This window comes from Dermacentor variabilis, chromosome 9 (assembly GCF_050947875.1).
Source record: "Dermacentor variabilis isolate Ectoservices chromosome 9, ASM5094787v1, whole genome shotgun sequence".
NCBI lineage: Eukaryota > Metazoa > Arthropoda > Arachnida > Ixodida > Ixodidae > Dermacentor > Dermacentor variabilis.
Genome location: NC_134576.1, coordinates 150,314,895 through 150,341,283, shown reverse-complemented (window position 1 = coordinate 150,341,283; position 26,389 = coordinate 150,314,895). Strand labels below are relative to the sequence as shown.

Below are 26,389 nucleotides of genomic sequence, written 5' to 3'. Positions count from 1 at the left end.
CCGTGACACCCGTTGTGCTGAAATAGTGCCTTTTCTTCTCCACAATCACTTTCTCCCTCTCTTCTCGGCAGCATCGCCTCTCGTCGCGTTGGGGAAGAGATTCTCTTTTTCCAGTTTCCCAGCAGCAGATCGCCGACAAGGTAGCGTGGAGAGGCTTAGGTTTATCGCACGTGTTCGTCGTAATCCTAGCGACCAGCGTTCAGCGGAGGTATTGAGTTGTGTGGAGCAACGCGACGCACGATCCCGAAAGCGGACAGTTCTGTCGCTCAGCAATAAGCTGAATATTATCAAGGAAGCGGAAAAGCGGCATGGAGCCATGAAAGCCAGCATTGCCGGGGACATTAAGATACCCGAATCTTCGCTGAAGACGATCCTGGCAAACAAACCAGTGATATTGCAGAATGCCAACAAGTTCGGGCTCAAGCGGAAAGCAGCAAAAGAAGGACAGCATGAGAAGTTAGAAAAAGTTCTCATCAAGCGGCTGCATCAAGCATGGAGCTCTGCGATCAACGTTGACAGCGCCATTCTAAAAGAAAAGGCAGACCTTGTGGCGTTGCATCTGGGCATCGACGACTTTCAGGCATCGAACGGGTGGTTGGATCGCCTTAAAATACGAAACAGGATTGTGTACAGCCGCTCCTGCAGAGAAAGCACTTCCGCAGACGTTTCGACGGGGAACGAGTGGATGGAGTCACTGCCGGAGACGATTACTGCATACAAGCCCTGCGACGTTTTCAACACCGATGAGAGCAGTACTTTTTACCATATGCAGCCCAACAAACCCTTGCATTTTAAGGGTGATAGCTGTCATGGTGGCAAGCATAGTAAAGAGCAGGTGACGACACTATTCTGTGCTAACAAGGACGGTTCCGAGAGACTGCCCGTGCTCATTGTTGGAAAGTTTGCAAAGCCATGGTGCTTTAAGAACTTGAAGACACTGCCGTGCAGCTACAACTTCAACAAAAAGGCGTGGATGACATCTTTGCTCTTCAGCAATTTTTTGCAGCAGCTGGATAACAAAATGGGTGCTAAGGCGAGAAAAATATTGCTTTTTGTGAACAACGCACCATGCCACCCACCCGATATGTCCAGCATGAGGAACATAAAGGTTTTTTCCCCCGCCCAACTGCACCAGCCGGCTGCAGCTGCTGGATGCCGGCATCAAGTGTGTCAAGCAAGGGTACCGGAAACGGTTAGTGCAGCGTCGGCTGATGGCTACGGAGCGCAGCGAGTCGGGAAAAAAGATCACTGTGCTCGACGCCATGCATTTTATTTCCAGTTCATGGAACGCAGTGTCACAATCGCTAACTCATTCAAGCACTGTGGCTTTAAGTGAGAGACTGCCCCCTCTGCTGGTGACGCAACAACCTCGATGCCGCTCGAGGCCAATGCAGGCTTCGCCGACGACGATTTCGAGGGTTTAAACCTCACCACGACCTTCGCTGAGTACGTGGAGGCGAATGATAACATTGCGATCTGCGGCGAGGTGTCGCTGGATGACGCCATCAAGGAGGCTTTGCCTAGTGCCGACACCACTGCGACATCGAACGAGGACAATGACGATGCCACAGATGCCGTGCCTGTGCCTACTACGTTCGCCGAGGTGCTACGGCACACAGACTGCATCCGGAACTTCATCTGTTCATCCAGCGCGACGCCACAGAAGACCTCCTTTTGGACGTTGCCGAACTTGAACGAAAGCTTTTGGTTCACGGATCAAACAAGGTCCAAAAGAAACTTACCGACTTCTTTTTAAAGTTCGCGCTGGCTGGCAGGAATCGCGGCAGTGGAGTGCCATAAAGGTTCGTTTGAATAAAGCATGATTGGTACCTGTACTGCAGCGTTAATTCTTATCGCATTTACTTTTTTGGTAATTTGGGTTTCCAAGCCCTGCAGAGTATGTTAGTAGTTTACATGGAAGTTTCTCGTAAATCCGTTGCGTGAAGTAAGTAGTATTTTTATAGGCATAATTTATGTTAGGATTTTACGACGCCCACATTTTACGACAATTTTTCTCAGTCCCGAGAAAGTCGTATAATCGGGGTTCCACTGTAGTCATTTTAGCACATATCTTGTGTGTTCCATGTAAAATAAACCGCTTACTACAATGCTCCCATGCCATGTTATTGGTTATAACAATGAAATCGGGCTGCTGGTTGAACTTGCCAAAAACCGGAAAAAAGAAAGTTAAATCCTTCGCGGAGAAAAAAAAAGTGAAGCGCAATACCCGCCTGTGTGCCTGCCTTCGTCACACCCTCGTGTATCTCCCTTCCACTCCTTCAATGTCGGCACTGTCAAGACAGTTGAAGCATCTCTCACATTTTTTTTTTTTCGGGGTTTTGCTTTCTTTCTCCTTTCAGCACAGACAGCCAGCAGCCAGATGTAATTGTTATAGCCAATAATGCGGCTTGGGAACTTTATAATATGCGGTTTATTTTACCATAGAACAGACACACAAAAAGTTCAAGGTGCCAGAGCTGCTCAAACTTGCATCTGAGTATTGCTAAAACCGGTATGGCTACAAGTGGGTTCGACTGTACTTCTTTCAAATTAGAAAGTTTCAGTGTTTGTCCCCTCTGCTTTTGGCACCTGAATAATGCTGGAAGTGGTTTTACTGTATAAAAATTTAAAGCTGGCACAAGTGTGTTCCACTTCATACGACTGGTGCAGAAGTGGAAAGCTCCACAGTGGGCGAGAATCACCGGCACTTCCGTGCTGGTTTACCTCCCGCATTTACGCTGCTTTCTTCAGCCTAGCTAGGGGTCAAGGCTGGACATTTCCAATAACTTTTTGGGTCTCTAGTGCAATAAAGCTATCCATAGTGTTAAAAACCCTTATAGCAAGAAATCGCTACATAGGATGCTGTCTGAGATCCTTGAAGAAGCTTTGACGGGGCATTGAAAGTACTTGAATACCCTTGAATTTTTTTTCTCTGAAACCTGTGCCCCTGATTTTAGACAAGTGCCTTGTGTAGATTACACATTGGTGGCCGTGCCCACAAAGTACCAAACTACTGCACAGCCTGAAAACAGCTGAAATTTCAAACGAAAGCCCTGTGTGCCCTTGATGAATTGGGATTTTTATGGCGCAGCAGCCGTGCAGACTATAATGCGCCAAGAACATGATTTTCGTATTAGCTTATTTGTTTAAATGCTGTAAAATGGTGTAAAAGGCCAGGTAAAAGTATAAAACATGAAATGTGCTACAGTTCTTGTAGGATTGCTGTGGCTTTTAAAAAGTTAAAAGTATCTTCATGTGGGACCAGTGGCTCATCGCTCAATAAGAACATAGGATGCATAGGGATTCTTTTTTCGTAAAAAATCTTAAAATATCTTTCCCTCCATTTTTCTAAGCCAGGACATGTTATTAAAATATGTAGCACGGTTAAAATTTCACCGCAGTGTTGGCATGTTGGTTGTGGTTTGTTATTAATTAAATAACTATGTGTCAGCCTTGTGTGACCAATTCTTAAGCGACATGAAATAATCTCGTAAAATCTTTGTCTGTCGCGACAACTCTGCCATTCTTGTAGAATAGGTTTTATGCAATGAAGCTTGTTAAGTTTTTCTTGATCCCACACTTTCTGCCAGTGTTTCTTAACTGCTATTTTTAAAGTGGCTTTATAATCTTGCCAAGGTAGGCCAACATCATGTAGCTCCAAATCTTTGGTACGGACTGCCATAAAATCTGCTCTTTCATTACCGGGAATTCCTACGTGACTAGGAATCCAGCAGAAAGTAACGTTTAACGCTCTCTTGTGACATGTTGTGTATTGTTTTTTTATTTTCTTCAGTAGATTATTTCTAGAGGGTAACCTAGATGCGAGAGCTTGAAGAGAGCTCAAGGAGTCGCTAAATATAACAGATTGGTTATTTCCTCTTTTCAGGATGTCTTCAAGAGCTAACGAAATGGCATAAAGTTCTGCAGTAAAGACAGTAGCCTGAGTTGGAAGTCTCATTTGTTTTTCAAATTGATTTGATGTCACTGCAGCGCCTACATTGCCATTGCTTTTTGACCCATCTGTAAAGTATTTCACGCAGAAATTATATTCCGATTCTATTTCTAAATATTCGCTTAGTAACGCCTCTCTTGGTGAAAATTGTTTTCTGTTTTTTGTTAACCTAAAGTCGCATTGCGCATGTTTCATCTCCCAAGGAGCAAAAGAAGGTTCATCTTGCAAGAACTTATTTCTTACGTCGAAACATAGGTCCGCATTCAGCTTTTGGTACCTGATGAAAAAGGAAGGAATGATTGCCGGTTTGTTGCTAAAATGTATTTCAAAGCGCAGCCTTGTAAATAGTCGTCTACAAGGATGCGTTGAACAGGACAGTACTCTCATTATGTACATGTTTCCAAGAAATAGTCTTCTGTGTTCCAAAGACAGCTGGTTGGTTTCTGCATACAAGCTTTGTACGGGAGACGTAGGAAACGCGCCAGAACACAGACGTAGTCCGAGGTGATGCACCGGATCAAGAACCTCTAATGCTGACTTTCGAGCTGAGCCGTACACAAAACATCCGTAGTCTAATTGTGACCGGACAACTGCATTGTATATGCGAAGCAGACATGTTCTATCTGAACCCCATGATCGGTGGGATAGGAGCTTTATTAAATTGATGGATTTCAGAGATTTCTGTTTTGCATAAGCGATGTGCGCTTTGAAGTTGAGTTTTTTGTCAAAGATCACACCAAGAAATTTGTGTTCGTTCTTTACTGTGATTTGTTGCCCTTTAATATGTAATGTTGGGTCCGGTGTGAGCCTTCGGTATTGACTGAAAGGAACGCATATTGTTTTTTCTGTGCAAAATTTAAAACCATTTTCGTTTGCCCATCGCACTATGGAGTTTACACCTAACTGCAGTTAGCGTTCGCAAGTAGCCATATTACAAGAGGAAAAACAAAGTTGAATGTCATCGACATACAAGGAATACATTAGGGAAGAGGGAATAACTGTACTTATCGAATTGAGCTTCACTAAAAATAGTGTAACGCTCAATACTCCACCTTGCGGCACTCCATTCTTCTGTACAAAACAGTTGGAGAAAGTTGGGCCAAACATCACCTGAAAAGTTCTGTCCTCCAGATAGCTTTTGATTATACCAAGCATGTGCCCTTTTATTCCGTATCTGTTCAAGTCAATTAAAATCCCATGTCTCCACGTCGTATCATATGCTTTTGATAAGTCGAAGAAAACAGAGACGCAATGTTGCCTTTGGACGAAAGATTCACGGATTTTTGTTTCTAACCGGACTAATTGGTCGATTGTACTGCGATTGACTCTAAAGCCACACTGGTACTGATCAAGTAACCCGTTACTTTCCAAAAGGTGCACAAGCCGTTTGTTAACCATTCTTTCGAATGTTTTTCCTAAACAACTGGTTAAGGCAATGGGGCGATAACTGTTCGGGTCAGAGCGTGGCTTTCCAGGTTTTAGAAATGGTAGAACAATCGCTTTCTTCCATGCTTTTGGAAAATAGCCTTCCGCCCACAACCTGTTGAAGAGGTGAAGGATTGTGTCGTACGTGTTCATGTGTAGGTGTCGCAGCATTTCGTAGTGTATGTTGTCCGGACCTGCTGAATGGCTCTTCCCTAAATATATCGCATCGAAGAGTTCAGTTTTTGTGAAAGGACAGTTATATGGCTCAATGCTATTCAGTGATATCCGAAGATCTTTCTTTTCTGCCGTGGCCTTTATCTTAAGAAACTCGGGCGTGTAGTGAGCGTCACTCGAAATTTCAGCAAAGTGCTCGCCAAGTACATTTGCTTGACCTTTAAGATCCCTTTCCTCGTCAAACATAGCGAGCGTGTATTCTGTATGAATACCGTCAATTTTTCTCACTTTCTCCGAGACTAATTTACTTGTTGTGTGACTGTTTATAGAGCTCACATATTTCACCCATGATGTCCTTTTTGCTATCCGTCTTTCCCTTCTAGCCTCACTGCGCTTTTGTTTAAAAAACAATAAATTTTCGAAAGTTGGGTACCTGTTTAGTCGAGACCATGCACAGTTTTGTTTCCTACGAGCTTTATCACACGCATCATTCCACCACGGTTTTGGTCTACGTGGCAGCTTCCCTTGTGAAAGTGGTATGGAGTTTTCAGCTGCATGTAATATTTGTTTCGTTATCGCATCACATAAGTCGTCAATATTGAGTGCGATGACATCATCAATCCTTATTTCGGAGCTTTCCAAAAAAAGAGACCAGTCTGCTTTACCCAGCTTCCATCTCTGTCTTCGTGCTGGCATTGTTGGAGGCGCGTCTATCGGCTTGAGTATAATAGGGTAGTGGTCGCTGCCACGTGGGTTTTCCCTCACGTCCCAAGTAAAAAACCCGGCAAGTGACGGCGTGCCACAGGAGAGGTCAATGCTTGAAGTAGATTGTGATTGAGCAATAAAATATGTTGGCTTTCCATCATTAAAAAGATACAAATTGCAGTTGTCTAAAAATTCTTCTACCATTTTGCCCCTTGCGTCAGTGTGGCTACTGCCCCAGATGTTATTATGAGCATTAAAATCACCCAATAAAAGGAAAGGTTCTGGAAGTTCTTCCACGAGATTTTCTAATTCTTTTCTTGTGATATTCTTACCTGGTGGTAAGTACAGGGAGCATACTGTTATTGTTTTTTCTATCTGAACCTTTACTGCAACAGCTTCTAGGTTGGTGTTAAGCTTCACTTCACGTACTGGGACTCCTTGAGCAACCACTATAGCGACTCCTCCGGATGCGACTGAAGACTGTTCCCTATCTTTTCGAAAGATGCCATATCGACGCAGAGGTTGTTTATGGCAACCTTTCAAATGAGTTTCTTGCAAACACATAAGAGAAGCCTCAGCGTCCTCGAAAAGGTCGTAAATGTCATCTATATTAGTTCTTAAACCACGGCAGTTCCACTGCACAATAGTAGCCATATTTGATGATGTGGATTATCAAGTACTTCACGAAGAGATTCTATGTAAGAGGTCACAGAGATGACATATGTGAATGAGCAAGAAACTTGCTAAAATGCTTTTTAGGTCACGTCTCCTTGGACGGGGGAATGACCGGTAGTCTACCCCCTTTGTGTTTTGCAGGGGCGATGCCCGACTTTTTGGTTTGCCTACCAGATGTAGGCTCTTTTGTTTGATTCGTGTCCGGCGGACACACTTCCATCATATCATCGCCCTTTGGGCGTTCATCGTTGATGGTGCTTGATGAAGGTGCCGACTTCTTGGAAAGAAAGCGGTCCTTCGGCACCGTTGTTGAGACCTTCGTGGCCTCTACCGCGTGCTGACCGACGTCAGCCCCAGCAGAAGCTTCTGGGCCTCTTGGGGGAGGTTTGCTACGAGCGTCTGGTTTTTCACTGGGTGAGGAGGGCCGGAGTGCTGACACTTTGTCCAGCAGCTCCACCTGTGTTCCAACTGACACCATCGGCGGCGCACGCCCTCTTTGCACAGCCTGTGCGTAAGTACCTCTATTGGCAAACGCGACTCTCTTTTTGGCTTCAATGTACGATATGTTCTCCCGTACCTTCAATGCGATCACTTCTTTTTCTTTTTTCCACTCAGGGCAAGATCTGGAAAACGCCGCGTGCTGACCCGCGCAGTTTGCACAGCACAGCTCGCTTGTGCACGTTTCATCACCATGGTCTGGTTGACCACATTTAGCACAGGTTGCTCTTCCGCGACATGACTGGGATCCATGCCCATATTTCTGACACCGAAAGCACCGGCGGGGATTGGGCAAATAAGGTCTTACTCTAAGGTACAGGTAAGCGGCCTTAACGGCACTTGGAAGCGTTAAGGAGTTGAAGGTCAGCACAATGTGTTTGGTCGGATTTTCAATGTTATTTTTTCTAAATTTAATTCGTCTTGCACATAGAACACCCTGATCTCTCAAGGCTTCTTCGATTTCCTCGTCTGTGCACTTTAGAAGTTCTGTGTCTGAAATCACACCCTTCGCGTAGTTCAGTGTACGATGTGGCGAGACAGACACACTGTTCTCACCGATCTTGTCAAGTTTCTTAATCTGCCTGCTATGCTCAGCCGTCATAACTTCGAGCAAGAGGTCTCCAGAATTCATTTTCTTTGCTTTGTATGTCTCACCAATACACTCGTTAAGTGCCTTGGCGATGAGGAAAGGGGACATGTCTTGAATTTTTCGTTCACTTTCAGAAGTGATGACAAAAAATTTTGTAAAGCTATCGCTAGCTATACTTAAGTTCATTACCTCGGTCCGGTGCCTTCTCGGCCTCCGATCAGGTTTTGCTGAAGAGGGGGTTCTATCCATGAAGTTACTTATACGTTCGGCAGCTAAGCTGGCCGCCCACCATGGAGCCCAACATGGGAGTGTTTTAAAAACCACTAGCCATACATAACTGCTATAACCATATAACCATGACCAAGGAAGGCCACGCCCACATGGTTAACCCTTGCCGCCTTGAAATTCGGAAGTGAGAAGAAGTGATAAGAAGACAGGAAAGAAGAGACAGCGAGAGAGAAAGACGAAGATTGAAGAGGAGGACAGGAAAAGGTGACTGCCGATTTCCCCCGGGTGGGTCAGTCCGGGGGTGCCGTCTACGTGAAGCAGAGGCCAAAGAGGTGTGTTGCCGCCGCCGAGGAGCCGTAAAGGTCCAAACACCCGGCATTGGCTCAACCCCCAGGATCCCCCTTTCCCCGGACACGGCTAAGCCGCGCACGGCTACACGCGAGAGGGTCCAACCCTCGTGTGCTCGGGTACGTGGTGTCGCAACACACCAAACGCCTGCTTACGCAGACGCCCCTGCGGGGCCCTGTGTGCCCTTCCTTTTGAAGAAGCCCCGCTTCCAGCAAGGTAACATATGGAAACACTTCTATGTCATCCGCACTAGTGGCAATGTCACTGATTATGGCACATGACTTCGGTAAGTCATCCAATGCAGAACGCACAGAACCACCACAGGTAGTGCACTGCACAGAAAAAAAGAAAAAAAAAAACGAAATTAAGTGGGGCTCTTGACATAAATGTGACACAGTTGCTTAGCTCCAGTAAGGGAAAATGCAGAGAAAGAATGCCACTGGCAGGCACTAGTTGAGGCAAAAGGGGGCAAACTGTGTATGTTAGCAGTGAAGCTTGCCTACTAGCAGCATGGAGACGGCACATTAAAATTTCTAGTACGTCCTCTAATAATGAACCAATTGGAAAAATTCTTGGGATAACACACTCCATGGTCTTTTAGAACTTGCAGTGTATAACCAAAATTTCAGGCGAGGCCTGGTGAGGAAACTCTCATGCACTTCAATTGCCTGTAATTAAACCACTCAATTTAATATGTTGCCCACACATGACTCATGTAACATGGACCCCATTTAATTCAAATTTAGAAAATATGTGCACAAAGCTTGTACCACGCTGTAATTAACCCATGTGTGCACGTTAAATTTTGCATGAGCGTCAGTCACAATGCACCTCCCATATTTCCACCAAACATGAACTCCATGTCACTCAGTTCTCAGAGAGCAGCGAGCACTCTATGCACTTCATATAATGGCTGAAAATAGGGGGGGGGAGATGAGCATTCAGAAAATGAGTAATGGTAAGTGCCGAGAGGATGACAATGTTTTCTCCACATATTCTTTTGAAGAGAACTTATATGAGTTTAGTGAACACAAAGATGATCTTAGTGCAAAGAAGGAATCCATTCTGCCTTCAGATGACCCGCAAATGTCTTCAGATGAGAGCACTGAAGAAAGTCGCAATTAGGACTCTAGAGAAAATAGCTTCTGCGGTGATCACTCACGATGCGATGCTGGCTGGAGATTATACACAGCAGAAGAGACTAACACTGTATAACCTCCTCAGTGTCCTTATATGTGCCATGCTTTAGTCGCATGAAAACCGTCCAAAGCCACTGGTAACTAGTGGTCAACTAAGCCATTTGGTGTAATCACTGAGGTCCAGAATCACCGAGTGAAAGCAGTAAACAAAGAAAAGAAAAGCTATTGTAATAAGCAGATGCGCCTCGTGTTTCCGATAGCAGCTCGGACATGATGACGACGACCTGTGCTGTGATTAGCAAGAGAGCTCGAGCTGTTCGTTGCTGCTAGGCTGCTGTTTATTTCCTGCTCTTCACCTTCAATTAAACATCATTACATTTGGTGGAGATTGCTGGAATCCCTCAAGTCACCCTGGAGCTCTGCAGTTGTACGCTGCCCACCGTCACCATGACTGATGCGACCTACGCACCGACTGTACCCATGGCTGCTCCTGTCATTTGTGCCAGTGTTCTCCATCAGCGCGACGACCCGGCCATCTTTTGTGGGACCGGAAAACATGACGTCGAAGACTGGCTGTCCTATAAACGTGTAAGCGCTCATAATAAGTGGGACGATCAGTCTAAACTGAATAACATCATTTTTTCCTGGCTGACGTCGCAAATCTATGGTTCAAGAATCCGGAATCTGACATTTAGAGTCGGTCCACTTTCAAGACACCTTTCGCTGAAGTGTTTGGCCGCCCCGCTGTCCGCAAGCTACATGCCAAACAGTGTCTACGCCAGCAAGCACAGCAACCAGGCGAGACTTTCCCCGGCTATACTGAGGATGTCTTGGATCTCTGCAGCCATGTTAATCCAATGATGGCAGAGGACGAGAAGATCAGCCATATCATGAAGGGTATTGAGGACGACGCGTTTCAAATGCTGCTGGCCAAGAGTCCAACCAGCATCGCCGTACTCTTCAACCTGTGTCAAAGTTTCGACGAATTTCGCAGCCAACGTAAAATCGCCCGCCAAAATGTCCCACAGGCTGACCCAGTCTCGGCCATTGCAGATGCCACTGGCCATACCGATCCTTCTGCTCTTGTCCTTCAGCTCAAGGATTTCATTCGCGAGGAAGTGGCTCGCCAGCTGTCGCTGCTCCCTCACAGCCAGGAGCCTGCCCCAACACTGCCTCTGGCCATGCAACAAGCCATCTGTGCCCAAATATCTGACGCACTTACCCCCGTTCGCCCGCCAGCTCCTGTGCGGCACCGCTCTCCTACGCTGACTACCTGCCGCTATTCGCCCCTCCGAAGGCATCGCTCTCTTATGCCGACAACCCGTCACAGGTCACACCTCCGCCGCTCACCTATGCTGCCGCTGCCGTACAGCCACCCCTACCATCATATTCCATCCCACCACCAATGCACCGGGTTCCTCCTGCTCCCGTTCCATGGCAGCCACCCCAGCTTCTTCATCAAGCCGACACATGGCGCATGCCAGACAACAGGCCTATTTGCTTCGCCTGTGACATTGCTGGTCACATTGCGCGCTTTTGTCGTCGTAACATGTCTTCGCACCGTGACGCTTTCGACCAGTTTCCCTACGCGCCACAACATACACTGCCAAGGTGCCGCTGACTCGCCGCTGAGACCCTTCGATTGTGACCGCCATTCAGACAGTCACCGTTATCAGTCTCCACGTTGACCACCTATGCGTCATTGGCCACCTACTGCCAAGGGAAACTGACTAGCACAGTTCCAGAGGCAAGAAATGCAAGCTCCATCGAACTTTCTAAGGCCTCAATTTTCACCGCAGAATGTCATTGATGTCCATGTCGAGAGTGCATCCACCCAAGCGCTTCTCTGAACCGGGGCCGCTGTTTCCATCATTCATGAAAATCTTTGTCGCAAGCTGAAAAAAGTCATGACCTCTCCATCTGGCATGGGACTCTGCACTGCTAGCGTGCAACGCACTCATCCTACAGCTGTATGCACCGCCCGTGTAGTCATCCAAGACGTATTGTACACCGTTGAGCTTTTTGTGTTGCCCTCCTGTTCTCATAATCTCATCCTCGGGTGGGACTTCCTGTCACGTCATTGTGCCATCATCAATTGTTCTCGTGCGCCAAGTGGCCCTTTCGCTGCTATGCGACTCGCTATCGGTCGTTGCCAACCTCAGCATTCACAAAGTCTGCGTTGATGATGATACTGATCTACCTCCGGAGACGTCGGTGCCTGCGACCTTGTCGTGTACTGCCGTGCCAGACTTAACTGTGGCGTTCACACCATCTCACATGCTTGCTCACTGCAAGGACTTATTTCTCCTGTTCGCCGTCCTCATTGTTAGGTCTGAATCTGCTTTGCGGTGAATCTGCGGTGAGACCTTAGGATTTGTGCAAGCTGTCACGTGTATTAAAGACCCTGACGTTCATGATGGCGCCACCCGTTTACATCTGGACACCATAACTTCCGTATCATCAACACCACCTTCAGCAGTTTTCGACAACGCCATCACCACAGATCTCTCGCTGTCTCATCGCACTCAACTTCTTACACTACTGAACGAGTTCGTTTCTTCGTTTGACTGCAACTAACCATCCTTGGGTCGCACGACAAGTGTCTCTCATACTATCGAATAGAAGGGAGGGCTTAGTAAAATGCACAGCAAACATAATGTCTTAGAAAAAAATTGCAGATCAAGTCGGACATTTTCAAATATGAATAAAAAAGGAGATGCATACAAAAGCAAATATTTTTGAATATGGGCTATTTCTATCAACTGATAGCAAGCTCGGTGGTTCTAGGCACGAACTTTGTCACCATTGAGATTCTCTCTCAACAGCTCGTAAGTCAACCTCAACTGTCCAGACATACTCTCAGCCCGTGCACGATGCCTTAGTGTTGTGTTTTACTGCTTTAAAGAGTTTATTTTGGTTTGGACGAGGGACACCTGAATCTTGCGCATCAGTCAACACTTTGTTTTTTGAGCTTCCTTCCAACACTTCCTTTCCCGTTCATTCCCAATGCGTAGGTCCTTTCTGTTCTTGTCCTCCTTCCACCACTCGTTTGCCCCACGGACCATTTGAAGCATCTTTTTGGTCAGTTGCACAGTCCACGTCCGATTTTTCGAACTCCCTAGGGGTCGGGAAAACGTCCGAAAAATCGGCCAGTTGGAAAAAATAAATGCATGTCATCTGCTGCCCTTAAGGGCTCAAACCGCCACAGGCACATTCGAAAACGCTCTGAAGGCGTGTAGGTACACGTATTAGGTATATAAGTGGTCGTGCTGTCACAAGAGATACCGGGTGCGCGTGTGTAATTAAGGAATACATACTGTGTCCCGTGGCAATAGCCCCTTCCAACGCTTGTTATGCTTCACTGCAATACTTTTTCATATGCTTCACCAAGTAACATTCCTGTACAAAGGCGAAGCTGACTTTCGGGAACCGGCATTATGCATCGCGCCGTGCTTTCCAAGCTTCTAAGCCAATCGTGAGGACCACAAAGGCGGAGTCGGTGCCATTGCTGACAGCAGCGAATTCTTTCAATGAAAAACAAGGCACCCAACGGCAAGAAGCTAAATAACGAACGTCGAAGCAGCTAGGTCTAGCGTTGCCGCAGTGGCGGCTACGGCTGCCAGCGGATCTGCGTGCGAGAGCGCCGGTTCGAGGCGGCGAGGTAATCAAAATGGCAGCGGTGGTGACTTTTATTAATGCTGTTTCGGACCTGCGGTCACGGCAAAAAGTCCAAAAAATCGGACGGGGAACGTTTCTTGCGTCCGAAATTTGAGACGTTCTGATATATTGACTCTATGGGGTATGTGGTCGTGCCGCGAAGCCTCACATGCCTGGCTTTTCTTCTGAACTACTTGCACGGTACCACGGTCCGTACCGGATCATCGGCGCCTCCTCCCTTGTGAACTAATATCGTTGAGCCTGTCACACCATCGCTGGACCTTTGTTGCCAAGGTTGGGAGACAGTGCATGTTAGCCGGCTGAAGCCTTATTTCGACCCCCTCATCTTCTCTGCTCCCCGAGTCGGCAGGATGGCTCCGTTTCACACCGGGGCCAATGTAATGAAGCAGATGCGTCTCGTGTTTCCGATAGCAGCTCGGAGATGACGACGACCCGTGCTGTGATGATCAAGAGAGCTCGCGCTGTAACTGCTGCTAGGCTGCTGTTTATCTGCTGTTCCTCACCTTTAATTAAACATCATTGCACTGCTTATTCTGTGGTAATGATACTGAATTTTTTTACCAAGACAAAAGAATCCGAGGGCATCTAAGCACTTCTTACCAGTTGTAAATGCAAAAGCATTAATTAATTAGGTGGGCTTTGTGGCTGCTTCGTGTCATCACCTACAAACCTGCTACTTCTTGCTATGCAGATGCTCTCTGCCATTCTCGCTCATCTGCTCCTTGCTGCTGGTGCGACTGCTTCTGCTCACACATTGCTGGCCTGTGGATTGCTGTGCCACGACTTTGCTCCGCCCACTATCCAGCTGAGAACTGTCAACGTGTCAAGCTTCAACTCGCCGCTGTCTGCCTTCCTGTCGCCACTGCTGCTGAGCCTGGCCCTGGATGGTGGATGGACAGCGCTATCGTTGTGAACATCAGCTACGCTGCCAACTATAAATAAGCTGAAACTGTCAGCCACGCTTCGTGGGCTTGGTGGCTACTTCTTGCTATGCAAGTTGGTGTATCACAATCCCTCTTTACTGAGAAGACTAGTAATTACTTCTTGCTGCAGCTACCGAGCCCACGTTGCTGCTGTGTGACCGTTGTTGAGTGTGCTCATGTTGTTCAGTTGTTATTTGCTTTATCATCGGCTGACATAGTCAAAACTACAAAAACTTTCCGCGAGCCAGTCAACGCTAATAAGCGAGGTGCAGGGACTAAAGAACCAACGATTCACAACAGAGCAAACCCTATCTGACCTAGGTAACTAAGAGAATGGCCGATATTGAAAAACATTACCATTCTCTGCCATCCCTCCAAGCCGAACTAGAACTTATAAAAAATAACACCATTCATACACGCCTAACAGATGATATTGAGGTGCATTTGGATGACGCCGAAAATGCGACGTAACAATAATTTTCTACGGCCTTCTAGATGCCAAGCCATCTGAATCATATGCCGAATCTATGCAAATAATCATTCGACATTGCCATGACCACTCATGTATAGATATTAACCCTAAAGAAATCGACCGTGCGCATCACTTAGGCCACCACACAGGCGGGAGATGTAGGCCGATAATAGCGAAATTCACGTTCCACAAAATAAAAGACGGGATCCTTTCAAACGGACGTAAGCTGAAAGGAACGCCCTACAGCATAGGTGAGGATTTCTCACGCAAGGTTCAGAACACCAGAAGTCACTTGGTCAAATTTGCAAGACAGAAATCTATTCCATTTTCCCTACATTGAACATCGGCTCAAAACGCTATCTATTCAATGAAACCTCAGAAACAGTGCAAGAAATCCAGAAGCAACCATATCAGCGTCAAGCAGTTATCGCCAGTTTTCATCCTAGACCGAAAGCTAACCTTTCTTTTTCCGTAATCTTCACTAACATTTGAAGTTTCATACCCAAACGGGATCACCTGTCTCATCTTGTCAACTCTTCAGATAGCAGTAGTCTGATACTAACCGAAACATGGCTATCAAGTGATGTTGCCGACGCAGAAGTACCCGCCGATTTACTGAATTTCAATGTCTATCGGAAAGACTACAAAGGCACTCACGGGGTCGGTGTTCTCATTGCAGCCAGTAAACAATTACCATGCTCTGTAATTAACATTGACTTCGACTTAGAAATCTTATGGGTATTATTTCAAGCTTTATCACAATCTGTATTAATGGGTGTTTGCAACAGGCCCCCATATAACAATCCTAACTTTTCTTGCGCATTTAGTAACATTCTAAACCAGCTTACCTTGACATATCTTAAAGCCGATCTCGTTCTTTTTGGCAATTTCAATTTTCCTGGTATTAATTGGAGCAAAGAAACTGCAACGGCTAACGCAACTGAAGCTACAATTTTTCTTGATGTTTGCCTTGGCTACTGTAACCTAACACAGTAACTCAGCCAACGAGTGTCACTTGAGATTCCTCTAACATTTTGGATTTAATACTGAAAACCTATCCCGATAGCCTGTCTTCGATCCACTATCTTCGTGAAATTAGTGACCATAAAGTTATTCATGTAGATTTCAGTTTTTGCCCTACTGCCAATCTCTCGCACAAGAAAACAATAACCTTATATAATAAGGGTAATTATGATGCCATAAATAACGATGTTTGCACCTTTTTACCGACATATGAGGCCAATTTTTACCATTGTTCTGTTCAGGAAGACTGGCTCACTTTTAAGCAGAAACTAACTGAGCTAATACACATGTTCATCCCTAAAACTACTGTCTGTGTAAACAGCCAAAAACCATAGTTAAAAAATTTTTGCAGCGCCTGGATAGCAAGAAAAACATTTCTTCTGTAATGCCAAACTTAAAGGCGGTGCCCAAAACTGGGACAAGTATTATGCAGCTGAAAAAGCTTATGTCACAGGAATCTGTCACGCCAAATTTTTTTTATTTAACGACAATTTGCCTAATATGGTAACTAATAACCCCCGCAAGTTTTGGCAGATAATTAACCCCCAAGCAGTAGCTTCTACCACTCTTACTAACGACTCTGGAGCGGTTATTTCAGACACTGTGAGTGCCGATGCTTTTAACAAGGTCTTTTCATCTGTCTTCACTAAAGAAGTAGACATTTCCTTACCTATGTGTTCATTTAGTATCACGTCTTCCATACCTGAAATCAGCTTTGCTGTTGATGGTATCTCATCCCTCATTGAAAAGAACAAGTTGTCATTGGCATTTGAACTGGACGACATTAACGCGAAACTGTTGAAAGATATAGGTCACATTGCTTCGGCCTGTTTTGCTTTTGTTATTTCTGCAATCTCTTTCAACAGGCATCATTCCAGATGACTGGAAAGTGGGAAAGGTCCTTCCCATCTTGAAATCCCGTAACAAAAACTCACCTCTGAACTACCGACCAATTTCCTTGACCAGCGTATCTTGCTAACTCATGGAATATGTCATTTACTCTTACATCATGAATTTTCTCGACTCTCATAACTTCTTTCACCATTCTTAACACGGGTTTCGTAGGGGTCTCTCTTGCGAAACCCAGCTTGCCATCTTTGTTCATGACCTTCATGCTAACCTTGACGTTAACATACAAACCGACTTATTTCTTGACTTCGCAAAAGCCTTGGATTAAAGTACCCCACAAATGCCTAATTTTAAAATTATCCTTCTTAAACTTGCACCTGAATGTACTAAATTGGATAAAAGAATTCTTAAATAACCATTCACAAGTAGTGTTTACAAATAAATTATCCAGCCCACTTCCAGTGTCATTGGGGGTGCCTCAAGGCTCTGTCCTCTTCCGTTCCTAATATACATTAGCGACCTACCTTTGCATGTATCTTCTAATATCCGCATGTTTGCTGACAACTGCATTATTTACCGAACTGTTACTAGCCCATCTGACCATATGATTCTACAAGATCTCGACCACATAGTACAATGGTGTGATGACTGGCTAATGTCCCTAAACCCAACTAAATGCAAGCTAATTTCCTTTACTCATCGTCAAATTCCCCTTCACTTCACTTATAACATATGTAACATCCCCATTGAATCAGTAACCACTTATTACCTTGGAGTTAGCTTATCTAACAAAATGTCTTGGAACACGCAAATTGCTAAAGTCACATCATCAGCTAACAGAACATTGGGCTTCTTAAAAATGTCATTTATGTAACGCTCCGAGACACGTAAAGCTACTCGCTTACAAATCATTAGCGAGGGCTAAGTTAGAGTATGCATCTCCCATCTGGTATCCACCCGAAGCAGGTCTCGCTAATAGCCTAGAATCCGTTCAAAATCGTGCTGCTAGATTCATTCATGCTTCGTATTCATATGAAATCAGTGTTTCATCCCTCAAAGCCGAGTGTAACCTATCACCTTTGTCTTGTTGCCGACGCATTGCAACCCTCTCAATATTTCACAAGTTCTTTCACTCGCCACTTAATTGCACTCCTTACATTATCCCTGCAGCTCGCATATCTCATCGCACTGGTCACGCGTTAAAAGTTTCTCACCCACGTGCCTGCACTAAAACATTGACATTAAAATAGAGGGGAAACCAGTCCCAAAGGTAAACCAAATCAGAATCCTAGGACTTTTCATACAGGAAAACGGATATAATGATGGGACAATAAAAAATCTAGAGGGATTTGCCACGCAAGCACTTGGCATATTTAGAAGGGTCGCGCTGAAAGGAAGAGGCCCGAAGGAAAGAAGCTTGCTTAATCTAACCCAAGCATACGTAATAAGCCGTAATGCCACGCCTTTCTTAAACATCAGGTCAGAGGAGAGGAGGAAACTTGACCCACTCATTCGACGGTGCATAAAGAGGGCCTTAGGCTTACCAATTACCACCTCCACAGAGAAGCTCCACGAAGTAGCGGAGGCTGTCAGAATTTCGCAGCTTGAAAGATTAAGCCGAACGACCACGGGCAGAGCTATCCTCGAAATGGTAGGCCTGCAAACAGATAGGGGACTACGAGGCAAGACAAACATCCCGCTGGACTGCCGAGAAAATATAACCATTCCCCCCCTCCCTCGTAACATGCATCGCATATTCAACATGGAGAGGAGGGAAAAGAGAGCAGAAGCACTAATCAAACGCTTTGATTCAATGGACAGCAAGTCAGTTGCGTACGTGGACGCGGCAAGTGGCAAGTCGGGTGCGGCGGTCGCCTCGGTGGTTGACGGCCGAGGTGCCCCCGTATCGGCCGCCACCATTAGAAGCCGCAACTCGGAAACAGCTGAAGAAGTTGCGATAGCGCTCGCTTGCATGGGAACGGAAGCAAATTTTATAATTAGCGATAGCAAAACAGCCATCTGGAATTTTGGAAAGGGTAGGATCTTGCCGGAAGCGGCAAGGGTTCTGGCCAGTGGATAGCTGAACAGAAAAATTAGCCTAATTTGGACCCCTGCACACACGTCCGTTCCTGGCAACGAGGCGGCCCACGAGTTAGCCAGAGCTCTCTACTTTTGGGTGGCTGTGGAACCGCCCAACTGCCGGAACATGGACGAGCGTCTGCAAAATTATACGGAGATTGTCGAAAATTATCGGCTACGCAGGAGACTGGTGGCACCACCGGATAAAAGTCTAAACAATAAAGAAGCAGTCGCATGGCGGCGCCTGCAAGCTGGGAACTTCGTAAACCCGGTCTGGGCATACCATGTTATGCATGATAGAGAAAACAATGAGTGCAAACACTGTGGGGCGAGAGGGACCCTCGATCACATAATCTGGGAATGCGCTAGCTCACCAGGGGCTAAGGCAAACATAAATTGTAGAGAGGCCTGGGAAACCCTGCTGTGGAGCGAGGACCCTACTCCACAGTAACACGCCATCTGCCTGGCGGAAGAAGCGACGAAGAGTCAAGACCTCTTTGTTTGCTTCTAATTGCGGAGGTTCCGTCCCCCGTCCCCAAGGCCTGCGTGCCGGGGACGGGGAGTAGGGGCCTCCTTATCCGGCGGTACAATAAAGTTGCTATCATCATCATCATCATCTCGAAACATCGCCACTATCACTTGCCCATCAAGCTTCATGCATAGCATATCAAATGTAACATCGCACTGATCGTTGTGTCCACAAAATTCTGCGTAAAAAAAAAAAGAAACGTTATATAATACTCCCTCGGGGGTGTTTAAGGAAATAAAAATGAATGAATGAATGAATGAATGAATGAATGAATGAATGTTCAATTAAACGCCATTGAGTGGTCCTTCGAGTTATGAACTCCTTGCGGGCAAGCGAGCACGTTGAGATGCTTGGCGCATTTTTGTTTGGCCTTACCAAGGCACAGTTTGTGCAGACAAAGAAAGCATAGATAACACAGGCTTCTATGATCGAGAGCAAGGGTGACGACGCTCTCTACCCTCATGCAATGCCTGGCCTGCTACTGCCACAGCAGGTGTTCCCTTTCACCCACTCTGCTCTGTTGAGGAGTGCTCCTGATGTGGCGTCACATCCAATGGGAACTCCGTCCAGGCGCGCTCATGACGTGATGTTGCAGCCAATGGCAATGGGATTTTAGGTACCGTTTCACTGCTACTGCCGGCTTTTTCACGCAATGGGCCACCTGATGCTTTCGCATCAGTCTAAGGCCCGAATATTTTTAAATGTAGAAAAGGTTTCTACACTACTCATTTCACCAACACAGAACAGAAGCCATGCAGTTGTGTTGTGTGCCTTTTCTTTGCATTTCATTTTTTATTTTCAGAATGCACAGATGCTGCAGGTTCATTCCAAATGCTTTTGTCCAATGCAATTTGCCAGAGTCACTGTGTCTCACATAATCAGGCGTAATGCATGGAAGCCTCTTGGTGATCATGAAAATGCACCAGATGATCGCTGCAGGTGGGTGGAGAGATTGCCCATGTGATGGAGGTAGATTAGAATTTGCTGTGACCATGAGTGGCCATCCCAGTTGCCACCATGAGGTGTGCGACTGGTTCGCCAATACGTATCAAGCGGCACTGGCATGGCGCTGTTGCACTGGTTCGACCAGCCAAGGACTGACTCGTAACAGAATTCATCAGAATCAATTCAGTTTCACGGTGCACCTCAAACTGATGGCAGTTCCGCAAGAATTCCAATGAATCTATGCTGATGCCATTTTAGCAAAGAACCTGCTCGCGAAAAAAAGAAAATGAAACATTTAACTATTCTCAGCAATCACTAGTAAGCAGCGTGAAGCACAGCTGCGAGAAAAAACACCCATAAGTGACAAGTAGGCAGTATACCCGAGTTTAATCTGCACATCGTGGAAGTTTTCAGATGGTAACAGACATGGGTGTGGAAAATAAAGTATGAGCACACGTGAATTCTATCTGAGGTTGGTAACTTCGCAAGAAAGCTGCTATACCTGGGGATTCTTTAGTCACCTTAATGACAACTTTGCCTTCTTGGAGCTTCAGCAAACTCTCTAGTGTCTTCGTTGACTAGGAATGCTGCTCTGCATAGTACTGCAAAATGCTGCCATCTTGAGCTAAATGTAGGTGGTGTGGCTGCCCTGTGAACCAATCAGAACTGACAAGAGGGAAAATTTGGCAGGATCGTGGAATTGTATTTAAAATAAAGGAAAAAAGAAAGAAGAAGAACAACAAATAAGTATGTTAAAAAATTTAGAAACCCAATAAGTGTGCTTCCAAAGTGCAATGTGAAGAGCACTGCGTTGAGTCTGATGAGCACTTGTGAAATCAAGAGTGTGATAGTCACTCTTTCGTGTTTATTTTGGAAAATTGTGTGAACATGGGCACTTTCTGAATAAATATTTTGATGTTTTATTGTTCCCTACGTTACTTATATATTAAAATTGAGAATTCAATTCTACACAAACAGCCAGTAAATGGCCCTGGTAAGGGACTAAGGTAAGGGACTCAAGGGACTTAGGTTAAGTTCAATGCCTCATCCCCACTTTATCGAAAGTGAGGTATATGTGTGCCAATATTTGTCACTACTTCTAATGACATATTGAAGGGCTGATCACAGATGTTTTTCTAGGCAAAACTAGATCCTGAAATCTGATATTGTTTTAGAAAATTGAGAGGGGAGATGGGGAGTTATTTCACCTTTGAATAATTTGACTGCTGACTCGCTCCCACAAGAGGTCATTTAAAGCTGTATTCTTAAAAAAATGATCAGGAAGACATCTAGGAATAACAAAAATAAATCACACACAAAAGAAAGACAGTGCAGTTTTCACCCATAATTCAAAGCAGTCACGCAATAGCTGGCACAAAATTTTATGCAGTAAGTCTTGCTCTGTTTGACCCGCCATAGTTGCTCAGTGGCTGTGGTGTTGGGCTGCTGAGCACGAGGTCGCGGGATCAAATCCCGGCCACGGCGGCCGCATTTCGATGGGGGCGAAATGCGAAAACACCCGTGTACTTAGATTTAGGTGCACGTTAAAAAACCCCAGGTGGTCGAAATTTCCGGAGTCCTCCACTACGGCGTGCCTCATAATCAGAAAGTGGCTTTGGCACGTAAAACCCCATAATTTATTTTTTTTTGCTCTGTTTGCTTTGGTATCAGTTCAAGTAAACACTGCAAGACATACCGGGTGCGCGAGGTATTTGAAGACATGGCTTTTAATGCCTATGGCGATAGGCATTAACATTCTCGTTCTGTCTAGGCACTTCACATCGTCCGACCAACCCCTCAGTCACCTACCTAGCAAATTTATTCCAGGTTATCAGCTTTCAGTCTGACAGTGGAGATAAAGCAGTACATTCCCCTAGTCATCGTGCACACCGACAACAGCGACTTGGAGATCATCACCTTCTTGAATATAGTGAAACGGTTTGTTTTATGGGCGAGACAAGAGTTTGTCGCCAATTATCATCTGTGTCGAAGACAACTGAGTGCTGCCAGTGGTCAGATGTCATTCAGACAGTTGAATTTTTCCAGCAGGTCGAGGTCATGATGAGCGAAAATCCTGAAAAGCCGATTACAGCCACTGACAATCAACTTCAGGTGCAAGAATAAAAAAAATCCAAGCTTCCTGTGCAGGATTTCATAAGGTGCCACTCATAAGCCATGGATCTGCTCACAGTGCCTGCACCACCCAGGAACGTCACCCTCAATCCTAGTTCCAGATATCTAAACCTGTACGCTGCGACATATGATCACCGAGAGGAAGACTAACAAACGGCCACAAAAGGACAAAAACTAGCTAAAGCAACTATTGTGAAAGCACTGCTCAACACCATCACACACTATCTGATCCAAGTGTATAGACATTATCAAAGCCAAATTCAGGCAATGGTTGAGGCTGAAGATATTTATTTAACAGTCTTAGCAGAGAAGCAGCGAAAGAAACACTGCAAAATATTTGGAAAGAGTACACTGAATCTTGTGAGCCTGTTTATGGTGCTCCTCTTGTTCCCTTCCATCCTTCCTTGTTTGCGCCAAAGCGATCATATTTATGGTCTACTCAGCAACACTGGATCTTGTCTGAAATATTGATGCTATTCCCGAATTCGTCATTATGTCCTCAAATACCACCTGGTACACGGGCAATCTGCTTTCAAGATGTTGGCCAGACACCATCGTCTTCCTTTGTGGAAAGTGGCAGTCCCTGGTGATAAAGTGACGGTTTCCACCTTGCCTTTCAATTCTTATCGTTGCCTTTGTTTTAATTCTTGCAGCTCGGGGCTGGCTGCAGAGCATGGCGCCCGCCAATCATTGGTCTCCAGGTGCATTATTCTTTTCAGCCGCAGCATCGGCATAAGTGCAATATATTATGCATAGTAAGTCTAGACACAGGCAAATGTCAACAGGACTGGGAGAGTGAGCCCATTAAAGCTACTACCGCTGTAAGAGACAAAATTCTTAGCAATATCATAAGAAGCCAACAGACACTGACACCAATGACAACATAGGGGAAATTACTTGTGCTTAATAAATTAAATAAATAAACGATAAATTAACGGAAATTAAAGTGGATGAAAAAACAACTCGCCGCAGGTGGGAACCAAACCCACAACCTCGGCATGTCGCGTGCGATGCTCTACCAACTGAGCTACCGCGGTGCCGTTTTCCCATCCACTTTCTTGATTATTTCAATTGGTAGAGCATCGCACGCGAAATGCGAAGGTTGTGGGTTCGGTTCCCACCTGCGGCAAGTTGTTTTTTCATCCACTTTAATTTCCATTAATTTATAGTTTCTTTAATTTATTAAGCACAAGTAGTTTCCCCTATGTTGTCATTGGTTTCAGTGTCTGTTGGCTTCTTATGATATTACTAATAAAAATTGGGCCCCTTTCTTCTTGCATATTCTCAGCAAGTCATATCATCACTTAGCAACAATTTGCTAAAGAGGAAGTGCTTTGGGCCACAAACTGGTAACCTTGTTAACAAAAGAAAAGAGAAAAAGTTGTCAACACTGATTCCATTCCACAAGCTGGCTCTGGCAAATCCTTGCTAGTGCTCAAAAGTCTGCACTTGTCTAACATGCCCACAATCACAGTACCTGCAATTAGACAGGTGGTTTCTTACTGCTCACTCTCCTCACACTTGAGCTGCAACCTAGGATTGCAATCAGCACACGCTAAGAATTCACTCAGCATCAAAATAACTCACCGCATAGTTCTTCACAGCAATGTGTGGGAAGCGTTTGTGGAAGATCTCGAGCACTTCTTCGGCAATGGGGTCCTGGACAGAGCCTTCCACGTCTATGTACTCGCACTCAGAGGCCGCGTAGTGACACGAGATGGCCTGGGAAGCAACGGAAACACCATGTGCTGACCAAGAAGCAACTCCTAAGATGAAAAAAAAAGCTTGTGCACTTGTTCATCGTTACAAGGGAGTTTTGGCCCTGTTAGGAATGGCGTGCTGGGGTGGCAACATGCAAGTTATTTCAGCCCGCTGCACTTGTTTCGATCCACCCGCGGTGGGGGTGCCCTTCAGAGAACCAGCGAGGACAGCACTAACCACCCGTGAACATCCTTTGGAGAACTGCGGACTACGGCATCTCTGGAATTTAGAGGTGCCGGCTGGGTTCGGGCGTGACCACCTGGCTACGGGGACGCAGGACAATGGACACCACGACAACTGCACTGCAAAGGTCGTCTGCCCACGGAGGGGGCACTGAAACCTGTGTGTGCGTGTGTGTGTTTGTAAAACGTTCCGCAGAGAGGTAAAACGTCCCGCAGAGAGGCGGCTTGTTTACGCTGACGTCGAACGTTTTGCCTCACCTAGGGATCTAGGGAACACAAAGTGGATAAAACCAGCTGTTTTCGGCGGCTAGAGTGTGCTCGTCGTCGTGTGCTAGTTAATGTACTCGCTTTGCTGTATGCTTCGTCTTGTGGGCTCCATTTGGGAGTCATGCTAGACTGTGTAAATGTATCTCTTGTTCAAATGTAAATAATATAAATAAACTTTGTTCACCTAGTCCTGTCGCCCCAAGTTCCTCCGATTGTCCTACAGCTACAACTGCCAAATCTTACAAATGGTGGCAGCGGCGAGATCGTCCACCAAACCTTACAGCCCTCCCTATTCAAATGACTCATTTGATCAACCAATGGCCCTCGGTCCTCAGCAGCTGCGGAGCACATGACCAAGGAAGCGGTCAGACCTGTAACGCAGCAGAGGGTGCTAAGAATCTCTGGACCTGGATAGGCCGCCAATGGAAACTGACCCTGGCAACGTTTAACACCCGAACTCTCTAGAGTGAAGCTAGCCTAGCAGGTCTCTTTGAGGAACCATCAGGCATTGTTTGGGATATCATTGGCCTTAGTGAGGTTAGAACTGGTGAGGCTTATGCAGTGCTGGCAAATGGTCACATCCTCCACTATGGAGGAAGAAGCAGTACGGAGTAGGATTCCGAATCCATAAGGACATAGCTGGCAACATTGACAAGTTCTACAGCATTAATGAGAGGATAGCAGTAGTCTCAATAAAACTTAATAAGAGGTATAGATTCAAAGTAGTACAAGCCTGCGCTCCAACCTCCAATCATGACGATGATGAAATAGATCAGTTTTATGAAGAAGTTGAATTAGCGATGAGAAAAGTGCAAACTCAGTATACTGTAGTAATGGGCGACTTCAGTGCAACGGTGCGGAAACAGCAGATTGGTGAACAAGCAATTGACAACTATTGCGTCGATTCTAGGAACACTCGAGGTGAGATATTGGTAGAATTAGTGGAAAGGAATAAGCTACGAATAATGAACACCTTTTTCAGGAAGCGTAGGACCAAAATGTGGACTTGGAAAAGCCCTAATGATGAAACAAGAAATTATATTGATTTCATACTTTCTGCCAATCCCAGAATATTGCAGGATGTAGAAGTGTTAGGTAGTATAAAGTGCAGTGGTCATAGGTTAGCGAGGGCTAGGATTCACCTCAATTTGAAGAAAGTGAAAATGGTTGAGAAGAAACAGGCCAGCCTAGACCACGTAAGGGTAAAAGCAAACCAATTCAGGCTGGTGTTTGCAAAAGAATATGCAGCCCTAGAACAGAGAGATGAAGATGACAAAGGTAATGAATGAAATCTTAACTAGGCTGGTTTCAGAAACGGCAATCGAAGTGGGAAGTAAGGAACCAATGCATCCAGTAGGTAAGCTCAAGTAACAAAGGACCTAATAAAGAAACAACAAAGAATAAAAGTGAGCAACTCAAGAGATAAGATAGAATTTGTGGAACTGTCAAAACTGATCAACAAGGAGAAAATATGGGATACTTGAAATTATAATGTGAGAAGGAAACTTGGCATAGGTCAAACCAAGATGTATGCACTGAAACATAGGTAGAGGAATATCATCATCAATCTCTAAGATATAGTAAAAGCAGCGGAAGAATTCTATACTGATTTGTACAGTACCCAGAGCAGCCACAATACCTCCATTCGAAGTAGTAATCAACAGATTACAGAGGCACCTTCTATAACTAGCGATGAAGTTAGAAGGGCCTTGCAAGACATGAAACGGGAAAAAGCGGCAGAAGATGGTCTAACAGTCAATTTAATCAAAGATGGAGGAGACGTAATGCTTGAAGAATTGGCGGCCCTTTATACAA

At 45.5% G+C, this 26,389-nt stretch overlaps 1 protein-coding gene across 4 annotated transcripts in view; it reads right to left on the bottom strand.

The window, feature by feature from the left end:
- Positions 1–26,389, bottom strand: part of LOC142557833 (putative phytanoyl-CoA dioxygenase) — a 78,664-nt gene that overhangs the window by 3,018 nt on the left and 49,257 nt on the right. For all 4 annotated transcript variants that reach the window (XM_075670015.1, XM_075670017.1, XM_075670016.1 and 1 more), the window contains one exon: positions 23,952–24,086. In XM_075670015.1, the coding sequence (XP_075526130.1) occupies positions 23,952–24,086 (135 nt within the window). The remainder of the gene's footprint in view (positions 1–23,951; positions 24,087–26,389) is intronic.